The sequence below is a fragment of the Mytilus trossulus genome, chromosome 14, assembly GCF_036588685.1.
Source record: "Mytilus trossulus isolate FHL-02 chromosome 14, PNRI_Mtr1.1.1.hap1, whole genome shotgun sequence".
Taxonomy (NCBI): Eukaryota; Metazoa; Mollusca; class Bivalvia; order Mytilida; family Mytilidae; genus Mytilus; species Mytilus trossulus.
In genome coordinates this window covers 22,218,323-22,239,326 of record NC_086386.1, presented here as the reverse complement: position 1 = coordinate 22,239,326, position 21,004 = coordinate 22,218,323, and the positions used below count along the sequence as shown (strand labels likewise).

General features: G+C 33.4%; 1 protein-coding gene across 5 annotated transcripts; it reads left to right on the top strand.

Moving 5' to 3' along the window:
* The first annotated feature begins 4,814 nt into the window (after positions 1-4,814).
* LOC134695842 (zinc finger and BTB domain-containing protein 17-like) lies at positions 4,815-19,191 on the top strand. Of its 5 annotated transcripts, none has more exons than XM_063557282.1 (7): positions 4,815-4,942; positions 6,674-6,793; positions 7,403-7,583; positions 10,511-10,630; positions 11,176-11,234; positions 12,800-15,454; positions 16,191-19,191. In XM_063557282.1, exons 2-7 carry the CDS (start codon positions 6,689-6,691, stop codon positions 16,482-16,484), a joined length of 3,414 nt encoding a protein of 1,137 aa, XP_063413352.1. In that variant the 5' UTR covers positions 4,815-4,942; positions 6,674-6,688; the 3' UTR covers positions 16,485-19,191. The 5 variants fall into 5 exon arrangements, with proteins under 5 accessions (XP_063413352.1, XP_063413350.1, XP_063413351.1 ...); XM_063557280.1 differs by having other exon boundaries at positions 11,173-11,234; XM_063557281.1 differs by having other exon boundaries at positions 10,508-10,630.
* The last annotated feature ends 1,813 nt before the right edge of the window (positions 19,192-21,004 follow it).

The following is a 21,004-nucleotide window of genomic DNA, read 5'->3' as shown; positions in this document are numbered from 1 at the left end:
TACAGAACAGAAAAAAAATTGTAATTGTACTGTCGTGGGTCTGTCGCGCGACAGTCATACGACAATAGTGACTTGTTTTGGGCTATTTCTCAGGTTTTCATGTCATGGAATGCGCGTGTTACTGTCGTGTCACTGTCGTACACCTGTCGCACAACAGTCGTGGGTCACTTGCGCGTTTGGCTTCGACCTACTGATATATAAAGAAGGCCCGATGTATTGCGTGTCATTTGCCATTTGCTTTCAATATTGTTCAGTGTTATAAGTTCGGTCTGAGTAAACGACGTTTTTCGTATTAGTTTATATTATAAATGCTCCGCGAATTTAAACCAGGATGCCCCCGGAAAAAAAATTAACAAAAGAAAAGTGGTAGCAGTAAAAGTGGATGATGTTGACCAGATAAAGGACCCCCTTCCATGACCTGAAGTATATGAAGATTCGGAAACTACTGGAGACGTCACTGGGGTCGAAGACGAAAATATGTTGCACGTCGAAAGTACAACTGTCGTACGACAGACAATCAATGTTGTGCGAGCATCGTACGAAATTTGGTATTTGTGAGACATTCGGGCGACTGTGAGATTGTCGTACGACAGTCGTACGATTGTGAGATTGTCGTACGACAGTCGTACGATTGTTAAATATTAAAATGGTTTATTTTGGTATCCACAACAATGTTTTAATCGTGCGACAGTCTCACGGCTGTGGTAAGACATTCTCTCGACAGCCACAAGACAGTGACAGACACGACAAAAAAAAATCGTAGAGCAAACATGGTGCATGTCCAATTTTTGTCCCACGACACACGGCAGCGTCACGATGCACAACATATCGTGCGACAGTCGTACGACGATCACAGATGACTCACGATTGGACAAAAATTCATGTCGTGGCGCTGCATAGATGTGTCGTGGGTTCGTTGTGACCAGGGCTTTAGAGTTTAGTTGATGTTGATCTCATTTAAACAAATAGTAACTTCAGGTAATTTTATATACTAGTAGTTACAATTTTGTCTTTTTCGTCTTTTATTGTACTTTTATCTTTGTGCTCATATCCATCTGCTGAAATTGGTTTTCTTTTACACTTTGATTGTATGGTGTGTTGTCACAACAATGTATCAAGATACTGATACTGATCGAACAAAAGGTTCCAGAAACTACTTGAAGATCGTAACTGTATGTCTATTGTGTCTATGTGCTATGTGTTCATCTAATGAGTCACGTCCTTTCCAATTCCTTTTCTTTTATATTTTGCACGTATGCCGTGTTGTCACATCAACGTCTCAAGTAAGGGCAGACACAAACGTTCATTAGATAAATCATCAAAGATACCAGGATAAAAATTGTGTACGCTTGACGCGCATTTCGTCTACAAAAGATTCATCAGTGACGCTCATATCAAAGAAGGTAAAAAGAGTTCACCGTAAATAACACATCATAATTCATGGTACTACGCCAGGACATAATCTTCAACCTAAATATTACGACTTCATGATGTGATTCCGGGTTTTTTTCTCGGAATACTCCTTGATGCCCAAGCAAAAAAACATATTGACCAAAGCTGATTTTAACGAACGCAACCTATGTACTACTGGTAAATTATTAAACCAGTGATATCGTTACCATAAATTACTTAAGATCATCGAATATTGTTTTTATTGGTATAAATATTGATTTTGTTATCAGTAGATTAAAAGCTAACTAAATATTACTAGTATGTTATAACATATACATTTTGATGGATCTACAATCTGTCGATACCTGTAACTTGGCATTGCACAAGGCCATGTTTTTCTCTGACTGTTTATGACGTCTTTACACTAAATCCATTGTATGTTAAATGTGTACGGATTTATTGTTTAGTCTTAGAGGCATGATTTTTTTATTAGTTGTTAGTGGCTTTGAACTAGCTGTCAGATAACTGCGAGTACTCTCGGATCTGTTTATTGTGTCTTTTTGTGTTGGGATGTTTAAGTACCCGGCCACGTCCACTTGTATTTTTTGTCTATCTGATGAATAATTTCTTGCGTCCGAAGCGCTTTTCTGAATTTACCTCCATTAGGAACGCTCAAAGCCAAACATTTGAAATCGGAAGATGTATAAGTTACGAAACCGGTGAAGAGCTAAACTATGTAAAGGCTCTTTTTTTCAAATACCGTTACTTACCAATATGGGTAGATATTCGCAAAGACACTCAGACCAACAGTAAACAAAAATGTTCCGAGCAGCAATAACTGTCCAAAAATATTATCTGATGCTTTGATATGAAATCTTTTTTTTCAAATCCATTCAATAAACATCATGCCATGACTTAAGATAGAACCTTACAGATAGAGACCAAATACGCTTAAACAAATCCAAGTTAGAAAGAGATGTAATTCTAGACATGTAAAAGACTCACTGCCAAAATTTTAACTCTGTTTACATGTTGTGTTTTTAGCATTGTGTATAAGTTTAAAATATATTACACCAGATCCGAATTTTGACAAAAAATGTCTTTTCAGTGATGAGGGGGCAAGGGGGTTCCCATAACAGCTAATCAGTGAATTGATTTGGTGAAAACAGATAACAAGGAATTGAAAAGGGTCAATAACAGATAACAGTTTATAAAATATGAAAATAAATTTGTCCAGGACCAATCCAGTAGATGACTTGTAGATCTTAGTACATAACTTGTGGTATGGACCTAGAAAATTGTAATTTGTGTAAACAAGACGTTTCGTCCGTTGAGGCAGTTCTGCCTTGGTTGGTTTTTTCTGTAACTTGTACAATAAGTTATACTAATAGTATGGATGTTGATTTTTTTCTGAACGAAATTACTAGTTTCTGTTTTTGATATACGGATATTTTTAATCTAGGGCATTTGAGCGATCATTTTTTAATGATTTGGGGTTTTTTTTATCTAATTTTTGAAAGTAGTGCAGCCAGTGACACTTTATTATCAATTTGATTTTTAGACATTTTATTTCTGAAAAGCAATATCTATATATATATATATACAACTCGTCTAAACATCAACCCAACAATGTTAGATCTGTAAATTTGCTTTCACAAATTTTTGGTTCTTCCCTCGCCGGGATTCGAACACATGCTACTGTGATATCGTGACACCCAATCGCCTGCACTGCAGCCGTCCCGCTAGACCACACGACCACCTGGGCTCTCGAAAAAAGAGCTTTCGGTGGGCATGTGTTACCTTTCCACGTCAGTTTTAATCTAGCGGTGTACTACAGTACATGATATATAAGGCATGAAGATGTTATTGTTACAGATCAGCTAAATTATCTATAGTAAAGGATCCTACAAATTAATGTAAGATACAGTCACAGAAAATATATATACTTTACAAGTAATTATAAAAAAACATTGATGCACAATATACTTATCAAATACAAAAATACCCAGATCAGTGGAGACAGGACATGTAACTGACACACAATTGCCAGTTACGGTTATTCTGATAATAGAAATTATCTCAATTGACAATTCTGATACATGTAGTATAATAGAAATTGGACCTAGTGAAAATTTGGATGACACCAAGTGAAACACCAAGCATGCATCTTATGTGAAATTATAGAATGAAAAGAGAGGGAGTAGCACTGATAATATAAATGCTAAATGAAAAAGATGTTGTGTAATTCCCAAAGCCATAATTCAAACCCATACCACTTAGTAATGTAAAACAATTCAAAGGAGAAAACTAATTCCCTAATTTATCCACAAAATAGTGAACGAGAAACTTAGTAACACAGTAACAAACTACAACCCCTGAATCCAGGCTCCTGACTTGGAAATAGGCACATACAGAATGTGACTGTGTCAACTTAAGCATGCTAGTTGGTGTCCAATACTCCCCTAATCAGGGACAGTGGTGTAATAGTACAGCATAAAGATTATTATGTGGTCATTGAATACAAAAATATATATGGTGTACCGATGCTTTTTTATAAAAAAAAAAATCCATACTATAAGTTATTGTTTACAAGTAATAAGTGAAATATAATTTGTACAAAATGCTATATGTTCACAGACAACAGAATTTATTACAAAGGATAATAATAATATATACTGGAATGGTCCTGGGTCCAATTGATTTTAATATGTTTATGTATATGTTACTGAAATTCTTCTGCAAATACAGGGCCACCCGATATTACCAGTAGAAAGACCCTAATAGATATGCATTGTAAGAAGATGTGGTAAGCGTGCCAATGAGACTATTATCACAATTTTCAATTATCTTCAATTTCTACGGAAGATTGGCTGTCAAAATTACAATTTCCAATAACAGTTAACGGCAAATAGATTCTCACAATAACAGATAACAAAATAGAAAATAGTCCTATAACAGCTAACAAAGAAAAAGACAATAACAGCTAACAGTAAATATATTTTCAGAATAGCAGATAACAAAGAATTAAAATGCCCCATAACAGCAGACTTGATTTCTTCATCATGGTACATATAAAAAAGGTTACTTGCTTTTATTTCAGATAAGTTTTACTACTTTTTGAATTTTTATACAGTTATGTCATAATGTTCAGTTATGCTTCAGTTTTAGCAAGGATTTGTATAAGTGTACTTCCAAAACTAGTATTTGGCCCAGTTTTGCATGATTATTTTTTTTAGTTCAGATGTGTCATGTAGTAGTGCATTGATTTGTATTTCAATATACATCTGTTGTATATAAGCATTGTAATATATCCTTTCTACATATATATATATATATATCGTATACATACTCTCTTTTATACAAATTTTATAATTTTAAAAAATCACACAGTGAAAAATTGAATTTCCCGCGAGTTGGTCACGTGGTAAGAATGAAGGATCATGGGTAAAATCTGGGACGGCGTGCGTCAACTTTATTATTGGATGTGATACTGGGGAAGAATTTTATATTTTGCTTTTAAATAGAACATCTAGTGGTTAACTCTGTATTGGTAGGTATCCTCTGAAGCAACTGTCACGCTTTTCATATCAATTTAAATAGGATTTTTCGACGATTTCTCTTTTAACGGGCGATAACCACAAAGTGAAGCAGAAAAATGGCCTTTGTGATTACTGCCCTTTAGAAACCGGACAAGGGCGACAATTTCCCCTGTTTGCGACCCTACAATGCCAACCCGATTAACTTGAGATATTGCATTGCTCAACTGCTGAATGCCAACCCATAAAATAACAGGCACTAGACATTCTAGCCTTGTAACCGACGAAACCCTTCCTGATCTTAAGAAATTCAAAATGGCGGAGGGGAAATTTATGCAGTGTTTTCGTCACCAGACAAGATCCATAATTTTAATGTAAAATCATCAGTTTATTATAATTTAAATTTGAGTTAGCATACATAAAAAAGAAATACAAAACACATTTATACAACCAAATCATAAAAATGATAAATGTTGAAAATAAATAATATAAATTGTTTAGGGTCAAGAGTTCATGTCCCCAATGACAATGTAATGTCCATGCAAAGCTAAGCCCATAGGGCTAGAAGTGCACCCAGAAATTTACAAGCTTATACTCACTCTCAGAAGCTTTAAATTGCATTGGCATATGAGTGCTATCATACATGTAGGTTCATTGAGCTTATGGCTATTTCAGAATTTGAGGCTGTATATGATTAAAACAATCACTTTGGCATTGTTGGCAAATTATGTTGCTTTGTAATTTTGCTCTAAGAATGATCAAAAATTACTAGAAGGTGTAACTGGAGAGATGTATCTATTCTACAAATTTATATCATCACCATGGTGATTCATACCCATGTTACATTCAGTGCGTTATTAAGTCCAGATCTACCGACCCTGATTTTTTTTGCCTTGACAGCAGGAAACAGACATATATTTTTTTTTGGCCTAATGATCCAGGGAATAATTGTGTTTCTAAACTTATCAGAACCAACATTTAAAAATCACTTATTTCAGTGAGTCCCCTGACTGTTTCCCCACTGAGCCAAAGAATCGATTCCCTAGCTCAGTTGATTAAGACTGGCTTTATATGTTCTATCTGTACTAAGGAGGGGAAGCAAACCTGCTACACTGGTATGAAATGGCTATTTAAGTCATAAGAAACGAGTGACTGGTGAAATATGTTATTCCAATGCATTCAAACATCATAAACTTAGTCTTCAGTCCACAATTTTGTCATTTTTTCGCATAATTTTCGTATAATCACACTTTTTTTCTCAGTCAGTGTTGTGAAAAAATGGCAGGTAATTAAAGTTCGTCTTTTGAAGCCAAAGTTTAACGATTGACACCAGTTTGTCAACAATCAACAAAAAAAACCATGCATATTGGGCAAGTGTTTAACATGTACAATCAGATAATGGTTTATTTTAAGGACATCCATGTGTATTTGGATCACAGGATTGTTAAGAGATGGGTCACACTGAGGTCACTATGCATACGGAAAATATGTCAGGGAATTGAAAATAAAGTAATTAATTTGTACACAAATAGAAATTTATAAGAAAATCATTTTATTTTGAAACAATTTTCACTTTTTAATTTCCATTTCCTAGATGTCCATTCCTAATTAAAATTCAATCTTGTAAAAACACGAACACTTGGCATGCTTCATTCGAGCATATATATCACTGTATATAGAGCGACTAAATATTTTAATAATTTCACATCATGAAATCTTTTGAATTGACTTTTTCTGTTTTTCAGTGGATACTGGTTGGCATGGATACAGATGATACTTTACAGCAGGTAGCAGAAGAAGTTGGGGGAGGAGATGGGATTGTCATAAGTGATGTTGGAGACCTAGTTAAACTATCAGAAACTCAGGTTTGTTTATTGTTCTACAGTACAGAGATATGATTCACTATGTATGAGGTGATTGGTTGCAATGATTCTGAATATTTTATGAATGATTATAAAAGTGACTATATTTATCATTTTGTCACAGACATGATGGGGTTGTACGAAACTATCTACATGTATATTATGCAAAATTTGCTGTACAACAGATAATTTTGGTTATTTACTGTAAGGCTTTTCATAACACTAAAACTACGAATCAAGTAGTAAGATTATTATTAGATACACTTATTTTCAACCCTGGTACCCAACAGTCTGCACCATAAGCCACTAGTATGATGCCCCAGACATAGTAAATATTGATTAGGACTAGTGAAACATTTCAAAATTTTATATAGTCATATTGGGACAAGTTTTGAAATTTAGTGTCCAGACTAGTAGATGAATTTTTTTGGCGCAGGCTGACCCAAGGTAAAATCTCTGCTACATAAATATGTAAAAAAAATATTGACAGGGAAATGTCGACTACCATAGCACTGTACATTAAAATTTTCTACACAGAAAATAGCGACATGGACATAAATTTTCATTATCAATCAGTTGTAAATATTAAAAATAAATTTTGTATTGTTGCAGGTTGTAGAGACTTTGGAAGGTGTATTTCCTCAAGCTGACCCAGCTCCTCAGGCTAATGGTGGATACAGTATGGAGTCTTTGCCAAGTGTTATGCCAGTCAACATCATGGCTGAACAGAAGACTACTGAAATGCCTGTTGAAATCATGGCCGAGCAAAAACCTATTGAGAATGAAACATCAGGTATGAACGCAAGGATTTTTATAGATATTTAAAATACACTTAGGCTGCTATTTAGGTGGTTAAGTATATACATAGCCAACGCAAAATCAAACAATTTAAATTTGATTTTTGGCGTTACATGTACAGTACAGGTAGGGACTTATTTTTATGGGTGCCTTAATCCGTCTAGATGTCAGACTGGTTAGACAGTTGTCCCAGTGTAATAAACACCTGCTGTGCAATATCCAAGTGGAAGGTCGTAAATCAATCTGTACCAGCTTGATTAGAATTAAATTTTACCTGTACAGATATATTAGTATTTAAGGAGAATAGATAAATGTGAAATATTGCTTTGTATTCAAAGAGAAAGAATTGAAATTAAAATTAAATATAAGAATTTAAAATAAAAAATAAGAATCTAAATTAAAAAATAAATATGAAAAAATGAACATCATGAATGGGATTTTTTTTATAATTTGAAAATGAAATAAAGACGATTTTTAACAATATATTGTGTTGCCAATTATTACAATAGTTTTGTGCCAATAAACTATTTTATATTTGCATTTATATTTCATCTAATGCAAAATAATAAACCTAATAACAACCAAGACTGTTTTCAATCGAAGTTTAAATCAAATTGTTGAGACAACAATCCCGTACATTATACAAGTTTTCGTTGATGGTTATATTATTTCCCCCTTTTAACGTCCTGTTCCTTTATATTTTATTATTAGAAACACAATTTTAAGTATAAGGCCAACCTATCGTATTTATAAAATATGTATAGGCATTGTGATTTAAGTTATTTTCCTTTTGATACAACTTTCCCCGTCGGAGCCTTTACATCAGTTCACACCTGTCAATCATTTCTCATAAGTGAAACATTTTGGTCAGACAGATCACTCGTGCTTTCTATTTTGACATATTTCTCGTTAATCTCTTCGAAAGCCAAACAATTGGTTTCTTTAAATACAATATTTATAATGCCGTGATCATATTTCGATTCCTAATTTTTAGTTTACAAAAAAATGTTGACACTCGAGATATTGCTTTTCTATTTTCATGTCTCAAATATTTTATGAAAATCGCCAGTGTTTTTATTATAAATATATTTTACGAATTGTATCAATCGATACACGAAAATCATAATTTAACCTTATATAGGTTATTGAATAAATGCACATTTATACCCCAATGGGGTTGAAGGCTAGTCGTACTAGTTGTGATCAGCTGTCTTTACTTTTTCATCGTACTTCTAGTCATTCTAAAGCTCTCGCAGTCGGTATGAATTTTTAAATCAATGTTGTATTATTTCCGAAGTTTAAAGGAAGTCTCCAAATAGATTATTTAAATGGGAATCCGGGAAACGACTGATAAAAATATAACAAAAAATAGTTGGGGAAGGAGACTAAATCTTGTTTTGTAAATCGATTAAATTTCTATTCCGGTCAATCGATCAAGAGCCTCAAAACTAACGCACAATACTGTCAATCGTTCCACATCAAATTTAATCATGAATGGATTTTCCCACGGTCGTTCAGAAAGGTCACCTGAGTTTACTGTTACGACATTTCCCGCCATATAAAAATCTCGTGCAGTGGATAAAATCGATCTTTAATATCTTTTATTAGCATTCAATATTATTGTGAGTGGAGTAAAGTTAAAGTTCAACCACATGCACACGCTGTTGATCACTAATATGTGTATCATGGAATTGTCTTTTCACGGCAATTTTTTCTTAATAAATTGCTGTTAAAAATATATAACATACAAGTTTCCTTTTTTTACATGGATTGTGCGTAAATTAATATTATGCAATTAAGTTCGGGATTAACACTTTCGGGATCTTAGAATTCTTTTTTACGCGATGTCAGGATTTAGATTTATTTAAATTCGAGACCTTGGGACTTCGTGTTTTAAGCCTGGGATTTCGAGATCCGGACCCTATTTACCCCCTACCCCCAAATGCAGATCAATTATATTAATATAGCATAATGAACAAACACGGAAATCTTAAAATAAACTTATGCCCGGGAAGAATCATTATCTTCTTCTAGTGTTATTATTTGCGTTCTATTTGACTTATACCAGAGACATATATATGTCTCTGCTTATACATCTCCAACTTTGAAGTTACGGACAATATTTGTGTACAGTAAAAAGTAAAAACTACAAAGAATCATCAAGCTACTAATAATATACAAGTATTGCTCACTGTAATTATTTTTTATCTCGGAACTGACCCAACACAGACTGAATATTAAATACATATTATAGAAATATTTTGCATGTGACCGCGTCAAACTAACACTTGTCGAGACAGCATTCTGCTTATCTATGGATTAACGAGTAAAACAAAAATAACCGTAAGCTTCCAGAAATAGAATACATGTAAAAATATTTATGTTTGAAATTTTATGCAAACAAATAAGAAAAAGATACACAAAAAACAAAAAAATAAACAACAAGGAACATTGAATAAAAATAATTTCACGGAACAAATTAGAAAATAAATAGCAGTTGAAAAATAAAAACCATAATTAGAAAATAGGCTCTTTTTATTAAAACAAAGTTTTCTCCAGTACTTCACCTGTAAAAATATTTTATGTCAAATACGATGTAATCAATAAAGTGACATGAGAGGTTAAAATTACAGGTAACCTGATTCTGAAATCAGTGAACCGTAATTCTAGCAGCACGGATTAAGATGAAAGGACAAATATATTGCCAATCACACCTGGATTTATTGATTAATGACCATTCTACTTACCATAAAAATGTCCGATTATTCATATCCGACTAGACGGATTAAGACATCCATAAAAATAAGTCCCTACCCGTACTGTACATCAACATTTATTTTTCTGACAAATTTGCAAGATATGTAAAAATGTAAACTATATATTGATATTAATCAACAAAGCTTTTTAATTTTTTTTTAGTAGAAGAGGTTTTAGAAAAGATCAACGAGGTTTCCCAAGTAGCTGAGGCAGGGACAACTGCAGTAGAAGGATTACCAAATCAAGTTGATACTGTACAACAGCCTGCATCTGATGGGAAGACAGGTAATAATTTCCACAAATTATGTTTATTGATTGAATGTGTAATAAGGGCTGGTTTTAAAAAAAAAATGGTATCGTAGAGGCACTTTTATAATTGATTAATTTGCATGTATAGACAAATTTTGAATTTCTCTTGCACTTTCAACATGTTCAAAGTACTTGTCTCCCATCTATACGTGTGATTTAAGAGATCCAACTGCAAAATGCCTTCTATGTTTTCATAGAACAGCCCTATGCTTACATGTACATGTATTTTACTGTCACAAAAATCCTACACACACTCAATCAAACTCAAAGGCAAGGGGCCACAGGTTATTGCTGTTATCTCACTGAGGCCTTCAAAAAGGGAACAAAAGCTCGCACTTGACTGTAAGCATGTACCACAAAAAAAATTAAGTACACATTTGGATAGGACCATGTTTAGCCTTTGTCAGTTATGTCCCTTTATAACTTTATATGATATGCAAGTGGGGACATCATCTTTTTCCATGGACACATTCCCAATTTATTTGTGTTTTCTTATAATTTGTTTATTTTATATTTAGCAGATAACAGTTTGCCAGCTGACTTTTTTGATGGAAATACAGAAGTTACATCTGAAACCCAGGTAATACACACACACACATATCGCTGATAGCTCATTATGGATAAAGTTTATGGATTTTTTCAATAAAATGTTCAATTATATAGCTGTATACATGAAAGGGTAAAATTAAGAATGGAAATGACGATTGGGTTAAAGAAACAAAAACTTTACCAAAGTGCAGAAAACAGCCCATGATGGAAATACAGAAGTTACATCTGAAACCCAGGTAATACACACACACACATATCGCTGATAGCTCATTATGGATAAAGTTTATGGATTTTTTCAATAAAATGTTCAATTATATAGCTGTATACATGAAAGGGTAAAATTAAGAATGGAAATGACGATTGGGTTAAAGAAACAAAAACTTTACCAAAGTGCAGAAAACAGCCCATGGCCACCAATCGGATATACAAAATCTGACATGGTTGAAGATGTCTTGTGAGATCTCAATCCTTCCCCTAAGGCTTATACCTCTAACAATCAGGGGTGGTACTTAAACAAGTGATTTCAAAATAATGTTAAGTAATTTTGGCTTTGAAATATTTAAAATTTTCGCAAAGACTTTTCAAAACCACTGTAACCATGGTAACAAGTAATTGGACCAGTCAAGAAGTGAAAAATTAATTACTTCAATTGGTGTTTATAACATTTTTGGGATTTTTTCCCCACAAGCTTGATTCCATTGGAAAAAAAATTGGACATGCAGACTTTGTCATTTGCTTGATAAGTCTGCCAATTTTTCAGTTTATTTGAATATGCAAAAATTTGAATAATTTGTAGATCCAGACGTTACCTTGAAATTAATCATTCTAATTCTAAAAGAAAACCAATCAGGTCACCTAATATTGTTGACCTTTGTCTGATAGTAAGAGTATTTCATGAACATTTGATTACAGAACAATTCCCAACAGTACCTTTAAAGGCATTAGCGCATTAACTTACTGCCCATGCGCACTGATGAAATTGATACCAAAGATAAAGGGATGATAGATTTATGTAGGAAAGTTATAGATAAGTTTGTGTAAATATGGAAAATCACTGAAATTACCATTTGAAGATCAAAGAAAACACCAAAATCACTTAAATAGGTGATATCTTAACATGAAAAATCACTGAAATAGGTGATAATGAAATCACTTGTTTAAGTAGCACCCCTGACTGTCTAACCAATGAAGTAAATATAAAACCACAGCAATATGCACATTCATACATTGCATTTTTGTCTGATTGATGATTGAACTTTGAAACAGCATACACTTGTAATATGAATTTTGCCACTTACAATATTATATTTTTGTAATCAAAACTTTTACAGCCACCAATGCTAGCATTGACCAATGAAAACTTTGAGTGACGATGATCGCTTTCCTTTATTCAACTAGGAGATTCTGTTATTGATAATCCAAATCCTAAAGATTATGCTGTAATGATTTTATACATTTTTACACTTTCTGAAAAAAATGTTTACACTTCTATGTATTGTTATATGTACTAATCAAAAGTTCTTAGATGTTTGTTAATTTAAAACCAATGAGAAGATGCTATTATGATAATAAAATGTACCTACTTTTATATTTCAGCCCCAAATAGTTCAAGTAGTGGTAGAAACTGATAGTCCTATAGTCACTGATATAGAGCCACCAACAGTTGATGAACCAGTTATAGTCCCAGAAAATTTCACTCCTTTAGAGGAGGAAGTAGGGTCAGTAGAAGTAACTTCTGCAAAATCTGATGGGGTATCTGCAGAGGAACAAAAAGAAGGTCTGGTACCAGTTGAGATACCAGTCATTGTCCCTGAAAGTTTTATTCCCCTTGCAGATAATCAATTAGACCCAATCCAAGAAAATACAGCTGAAGAGGAATCTTTGGCAGAAGAAACAGCGAAAAATCAAGAGGAGGAATCTACAATGGAGGACACAACTGAGGCCTCAGAACCTCAAATTGAGTCAAGTCAGAATGAAGAAGGTGAAGTAACTGTTACTGTAACTATAGTTAATTCTGAGGAAAAAGAAGAATCTACGCCAAAAAGGAGAGGAAGACCAGCCAAACAATCCACTGAAGATGTGGCTGGTCCATCACCAGAAAAGAGACAAAGAAACGATTCAAAATCAAGTGAAAGTGGTACTCCTGCAGAGGGTAGGCCAACACGTAGAAGTCTAAGAGCTCCCAAAGAGATATCCGAGGACAAAATTGCAGAAACTCCAGAAACTAAATCTAAAAAAGGAAAGGCTGCAAAGGAAAAAGATACTGAGACGCCGAAGACAAAATCGAAGGGCAGAGGTCGTCCACGGAAAGAGTCAACAGAAAAGGAAGTTGACCAGGAAGAAGAGGAAGAAGCTGAATCTGAGGCAGAATCTGGAGAGGAAGAACAGGAAGCCACCCCTGAACCAAAAAAAGGAAGAGGCAGAGGAAGACCTAAATCAGAAAGTTCTACTCCTGTTGTCAAACTCAAAGTGAAAACTCCTACAAGTAAAAAAGGAAAAGCTAAACAAATAGATAATGATGATGATGAAGAAGAAGTTGCAAAATCTGGAAATAAAAAAGGTGCAGATACTCCACCAGATGAGGGAAAGAAACGAGGCAAAAAGAAAGAGGAAACACCTGCAGACACTCCCAAAAAAGGACGAGGTAGACCAAAAAAAGAGGTAGTTGAAGAAACTGTGGAAGATGAAGAAGAAGAAGCTGAGGAAGACATGGAGGCAGAGGAAGCTCCTGAACCAGAGCCCAAGAAAAAACGTGGCCGTCCATCAAAATCTGGTGACTCTCCAAAGGATATCACTGGTACTAATGAAACAATGGAAGCTGAAGAAACTGTCCCATCAACTCCATCAAAAAAACGAGCAAGACCAGTGGAAGAAACAGTGGAAACCACACCAACAGATTTACCGGTTAAGAAAAAACCAAAGGCTTCCCCACCAGTCATGACTGACTCATCAGCCGGACCTAACGATAGAATGATCGTAAAAGAGGAACCCCAGGAAGATCTGTTATCACAGGTACTACCCAATATTACTATTTCGTCTGTGACAGGAAGTAACAGACCACACACACTGATAGTTCATGAAAATGTAGAGGGAGATGTTTACAGCATTGAACAAGTTGATCATGATCAGGAACCAGGCACATCAGAAGTTGAGATCCCATTTGTTGAAGTTGAGACTGTTATTGAAACTCCAGAAAGAAGATCTGTACTAACTCAGACGGATCCTAAACTGAAGAAGAAGAAATTTGGACCATTAGGTCAAGATGATTTTGGTTTTGCAGAGGAAGAGGATGATGGAAGTGGCAGAAAGAAGAGACGAAGTGATGAAGTGGCTTTGTTTGAGGACATGGAACCCAAGCGTAGAACAATCCGTAACACAGAGGAGGCTCTCAATTGTCCATTTTGTGACAAAGCATTTATTGGTCTGGTCAAGCATATAAAAGGTAAACACAGAGATGAAATGGATTATGAAGAGGAAATGAGAAATGCCAAGTGGAGAGAAAAGATAATGAAAGTGTCCACACAAGGCCCTGAGGAGGAAGGAGAGCAATGTCAGGAGTGTGGGAAGACCACAAAGAATATGAAACGTCACCAGGAACTTCATCAGCAAAACAGGATGCAAATTCCTTGTCCAATTTGTGGAAAAGTTGTCCTCAAAACTGGAATGAGTTCTCACATGAGAACGGTGCACTCTGGTAGAAAACCCTACAAATGTCCTCACTGTGATTATGCATCAGCTTTCCGTGGTAATCTTAACACCCATATTAAAGGAATGCATCTCCACACCAGGCAATATCTTTGCAATACCTGCAAAGCTGCATTTAAAACATTAGGAGCTCTGATTGGGCACACAAAGCGTGTGCATGAAGGCTGGAAGTCACCTAATCAGAAAATCTTCATTTGTTCAGTGTGTGAGAAACGATTCACCAAGAAGTACCATGTCGACAGGCATATGTTGATTCATACTGGAGAAAAGCCACATAAATGTAACGACTGTGGACGCTGCTTCAATAATAAATCTAATCTGATGTCTCACATCCAATTGGTCCACAAGAAATTGTCCCCCTACCAGTGTGACATGTGTCACGAACAGTTTAAGAGGAAGAAGTTATTACTGGAACATATTGGTAGGATCCATGTGACTGCTGGAGAGGCAGCCCAAGCCATCATTAGGAAGTATGATCTCCATACTGATAATGATGAGGACATTGAGGCAGAGGGAGAGGAGTACGAAGAAGGAGAAGTAGCAGAGGTAAGGCTTACAATTAAATGTTAGATTTTCAACAACCAAAATATCAAAAAAAAGTATGTTTGCTCCATCTCATATGAAAAAAGGAAGATGTGGTATGATTGCCAATGAGAAAACCAAATGATTTGGAATTTAATACCTACAGGACAATGTATGGTTTAAACCAAAAAACTACTAAAAACTATGAAAAAAGGACCTAGTAATACATGCATACATTCAAGCCTTTGTTATGATCTGCATTCTATTGTTAAAACAGTCTTTCTATTATTATATATAGTTCATTTTTTTAATTTTAAAGCATAACATTGCAATGAATATACTGTACAACTTGATTGTATTTGCATTTCAGAATGTATTCATGAATGATGAAAAAAGAAACTAAATGAAATTTGTTATTTTATTTCAATTATAATTTGAATTAGTGCAATATTTCCACAATTCATGAATATTGATTCATTGAAAAAAGAATACAATTTAAAGTATGTAATTATCATAGCTATGATCAAGACAATAAAAGAAATAGTAGCTCACCACCGGCACATTGGAAAAAAGTTGCAGCCATTTCAAATTAAACCAAAAAAAAATATTAGAGTTTAACTTTGTAATCATTTAAACAAACAAAAAACTATACCTTTAAATACTTAGTCTTTTAAAAATCAAAAACACCAGTCTAAAATCCATTTGTTTCAAATGCGGTATAGATATATTGCTTATTTTAATTTGTCAATTCTATTTTTAGATTGAGAATGTCCATCTTGAAGGTGAACCTTCTGGGGACACCACATACGTAGTAACAAGTGCTGATGGAACATACAGTAATGTGACAGATGCTGCACAGCTCCTGGCTGGACAGGCATTAACCACACTACAGACAGAGGGTGGTCAGGAGACCATCATTATTGTACAGACGGCAGAACCTGGTGAGAATGCTACCCATGCCATCGTAGACCAGGACGGAACTGTACAGTATGTGATGCAACAACCTGGCGAAGATGGAGGTCACCAAATTTATGCACAGATTCAACAAGAATAATGTGTAGAACCTAATGTTGTATTCGGACACAAAAAAAAGTAAACAATTGCATTGTTTTAAACTGTCGATTTTTTGTTGAAAGTCAGCATTTTTTGTAATTGCTTGATTCTTTTTAAAAAGCAGAAAGAAATATTAAAAGAGAAACCATTTTCAATCCAATGTAGCATCATTCATCTTTTATTTTATGATGGTTGTTATTAATTAATGTTAAGTTTGAAGCATTTATCTTAAATGAAAAGTAATGGAAAATTCTGCAAAGTTAATCAGCTTGGCTTATGCTATTGAAATAACAGTCCAAATATTTTTTAACCAAGCATGTTCAAAGTTTACTTTTTCAAAAGTCTTTAACTAGTAGAATTGGTAATTTGAGCTATAAAAAATTATCATGATGATATAAACCATTTAATTTTGAGATCAAAACGATGCGAACAAATTTTCTAACAGGTATTTCTTTAGTTTTATGCTACAGACACATGCTAATGAGTAAAATTACTTAACAATTGTATTTTTTTTATAGATCTGATTTTGTTAAATATTGAATGACTAATCATAATCCGAGTGAATTGGTTTATGTTGTCTAAATCATAAAGTCAAATTGTGTTTGTCAGATATCTTTGTTTTACATTTCATAAGGTGCACCTTGATTTTTGAATGGTACATGTATCTGTATACTTCAAAAGTGAGAAATAACAGTCATGATGCAATTTAATATATGTACTATTGCCATTGGAGAGAATTGGCTTGAAAACCAATTACATTTATAAAAAGACCTGCAAGACTTAGAACTGCTTTGCAACTAAGTGTGTAATTAATGGAGTATTAATGGAAGGTGTTATTTAATCTCTAGATAGCATAGACATATAAGACCATATAAGGCATTCCATTGTATTAAAATGTTGCATTGATATCTGTGATTATGGTATACTAAACTGTCGTTGTTAATGTACGAAAGATAAGAAATGCATTATCCATAATCATGATTTTAAACTTCATGTTGTAATAGCTTATATTTAGAACTAGTAAGCATGATGTTTTGGGGTTAGAACAAAATTATAATTATGATTGATTTTATCTTTTGTATTTTAATCCTGAGAACGTTCTAATATAAAAGAGTTGAACTTAAAGAGAACACAAGTGAAATTAAAAGATTTAAAAATTCTGAGATTGCATTGTTAATGTCATACTTGTTTGTATAAATACTTTTTTATGTGTTTTATATAGTTGTGGTTAGAAATAATGAAGTTGACAAATTGTATTTTCATCTGTACATTAAATAAGATCATTTCATGTTCATTTTATAAAAGTTGTAAAAGTTCATTAGAATTAAGATTGATTGTAAATGGGAGAAAAATTCCACATAAAAATGAAAGTAACATTTTTCTATTAAAAAAGAATAAAAATTCTCTCTTCATCTAGATTTGAAGCAACTTTTTTAGAATTAATATGAAAAATACTTCTCTGTGACGTAAATGGATGTAAAAAGGTAGACAACATGAACAGCAGATTGTGATGAAAGTGTATTTTTTTTTATGAAAGCATCAAAAGTAGCCATTATAAAAGATGGAAGTTTGATTCCAAGTTCACTTGAAGGATTTATATAATCACAAGTTTTTATATAATTTTTTATTCATAATTTTCCATATTACGATGAAACTATAGCACTGTCATATTAACATTATCATCTGCAAGAAATTTTGTTAACAGTTTTTATTAGTAGTAGTTTGGGTAATCAAATTTATGTCCAGGAAATTATTTTAGATAATTATTTTAAAAAAAAATGATATTTAAAAGCATCTTTGGTATTGTTGAGAGAAATTTCTAACATTATTCCATCAAACTAGCATGTGTAATTGTTGTTATCAAAATCTGTAAAATGTCATTTGAATATAGTGCTTGTGCCATTGTGCATTTTCATGGACAGATATATGAGAGTAGCTTTCCAGCTTTATAAATGTATGTAAATAGCTTGTTATGTACCTTTATGTAGTAATGAAAACAGCTTTGTGAAAAGGAAAACAATTTTAATCATGTATTTTTCTTTTTGAAATCATGAATATTCCAATGAAAACAATTTATTTAAATAAAAAGATTTTAAAATCATGTATTCTACATTTTTGAATCATGGATACTCCAATGAAAACATTATTTCATATTATTTTCGACTGAAATTTTATAGTTCTGCTATTTGTATTCTGATGATACTGTAACAGTGTGTCTTAAAGAAAATTGATTTAAATTTTGTAACATTTGGCCATTTTTAATAGTGTTGTTTTCTATTAAAACTATCAACACTTTCAAAGTCTATTACAGATTCTAAGTGTTAAGATTCTTCTATAAAATTATTTACCCACCCATATACTGTATAAGGATTTTCAACAGTAGTTCTCTAATCCTGAGTTAAAAAAAATCCTTAAAGTCATTGTACAAAAAACAATGACAGAAAACTCTAGTCTAGATATAAATATATCAACTAAAAATATTGTTCTTATCATGAAACCAACAAAATTTTGCAGCCAATGAATAATAATACTTTCTCAGATCTATTGAACTGTAATATTTTAATATGTATGTAAATTGATTTAGAACAATGAATTTGTCATTTAATAGCTTTGTTATCAGTTTGTCATTTGACTTGCTTTGTATAAATGTCATATGATCTGCTTTATATTGTCATTGGCTACTGAATAAAATTCAGCATCATGGAAAACTTTGTCAGACTTTTAATGATAGACTAATGTTAGTTTAGAATTATCGAGACTTCATTGACTGGTTATGAAACATAGAGCACCATTGAAGTTTTCTCTCTCCTGTAAAAAGTCTCAATAGTCCTTTTCGTTATTTTGAGTGAATTCATCTGCAAATTTAATCTACACAGAATTATAAACAAAGCGTGCACACGCTGAAATGCCTTCCTTTTGTACTTACTTTTGATATTATGTTGATAGTCTTAAAAATAAAGCTTCATACAACTCACATAAAATTAACATGATCTAAGGAAATGAGGTCAAGGTCAAATAAACCAAATTGGGAAAACCTATTCACCTTACAATCATTCCATACACCAAATAGGCATGAAATATAGTTGACTTATTGTACATCCAAGAAACAAATTAACCAGGAAAATTTTACATTGATCAATGAACCATGAAAATGAGGCTGAGGTCAGATGACACCTGACAGACAAACATGTACACCTTACAATCTTAACATGCTTTAAATATACTCCCACCACATTTAAAGGCACTCGCACCACATCTTTCTATATCTATTTAAATAAAGTTGACCGTTTGAATATAGTATCATAGAAACTGTCAACAAACTTAACAAGAAAGAGTAAAGATTGACCAATGAACCATGAACAGATGATAATTGCCTGAAGGATCTACACCTGACAATTATTCCAAACTCCAAATAGAGTTGACCTATTGCTAACAGTATTAAGAAAAAGACCAAAAAAGCTTAAACTTAAAATCTATTTTCATAAACCAAATGTTGATGACTTATTGTATGGAGTATTAGTAAAACACACAAAACTTTACTTTAACCACTGAACCATGAAAATCAGGTCAAGGTCACATTACACCTGCCAGTTGGACATGTACATCTTACAATCATTTCATACACCAAAGATATTAGACCTAATGAATATAGAATTAGCATAGCAGACCAAAACACAAAGACTACTAAAACCCCTGGACCATAAAAATGAGGTCATGGTCAGATAACACCTGCCAGTCTGACACATACACTTTAACATCATAGTATATACCAAATATATAGACCTTATGCTTATAATTTCTAAATACTTGATCTTGTTCACTAATCCATGAAATGAGGCAGGGGTCGTTGAAAACTGTGACAAGCATGGCGATTTTGCAATGTACACACATACCAAATATTACTAATCGCTGTTCTATGAAAATGAGGTGAAGGACATATGACAGAAGAAAATTTCATAACAGAAACATCTGTAACCAAAGTATGAAGGATCCAGGTCTTGAACCTTCTGAAATATTAAGCTTTTATTTAGAAGTTAGTTAACCCGCCGCCACAACTGGATCACTATTCCTTAGTAGATCTTTCTGCGAAGAAAGAAGTTGCAGCTCAACAAAATGGACACTAAACATAGTGTGAAATAAATCTGAAAAGGAACCTTATCTAAGCTCTGAATTGGGAATACTTTTCCATAAATGCCTTTTCATTTTCACTAGTAAAGTTTGGTTAATGACACTGGTATTTGAGCATTAAAGGGTTTAAGACAATTATGTTCTACACTAGAAAAAAATTCTGTTATCAATGCTTGTGTTTCATGTGTTTGTGTCGTTGCCTTGTATGTCAAGCCAGTGTCAAATCACAAAATTGACGTTGGTGGTGTTGTCAACAATGCTTGTGATAAGGTCCATTTATGAGGAACCATTGGGGGAAGGTCAAAGACATTTGGTGAGCATATTTATTAGCATTGGCACATCTCATTTCTATTAAGATTATTGGACACCTATCACTGTCTTTTGCATAACTTG

Bases quoted from the DNA above. Each gene is read 5' to 3' on its own strand.
- LOC134695842 (XM_063557278.1), top strand. From the start codon at position 6,689: ATGGATACAGATGATACTTTACAGCAGGTAGCAGAAGAAGTTGGGGGA. The intron at 6,794-7,402 runs GTTTGTTTATTG...GTATTGTTGCAG, and splicing joins TTAAACTATCAGAAACTCAG to GTTGTAGAGACTTTGGAAGG. The intron at 11,235-12,799 runs GTAATACACACA...TTTATATTTCAG, and splicing joins AAGTTACATCTGAAACCCAG to CCCCAAATAGTTCAAGTAGT.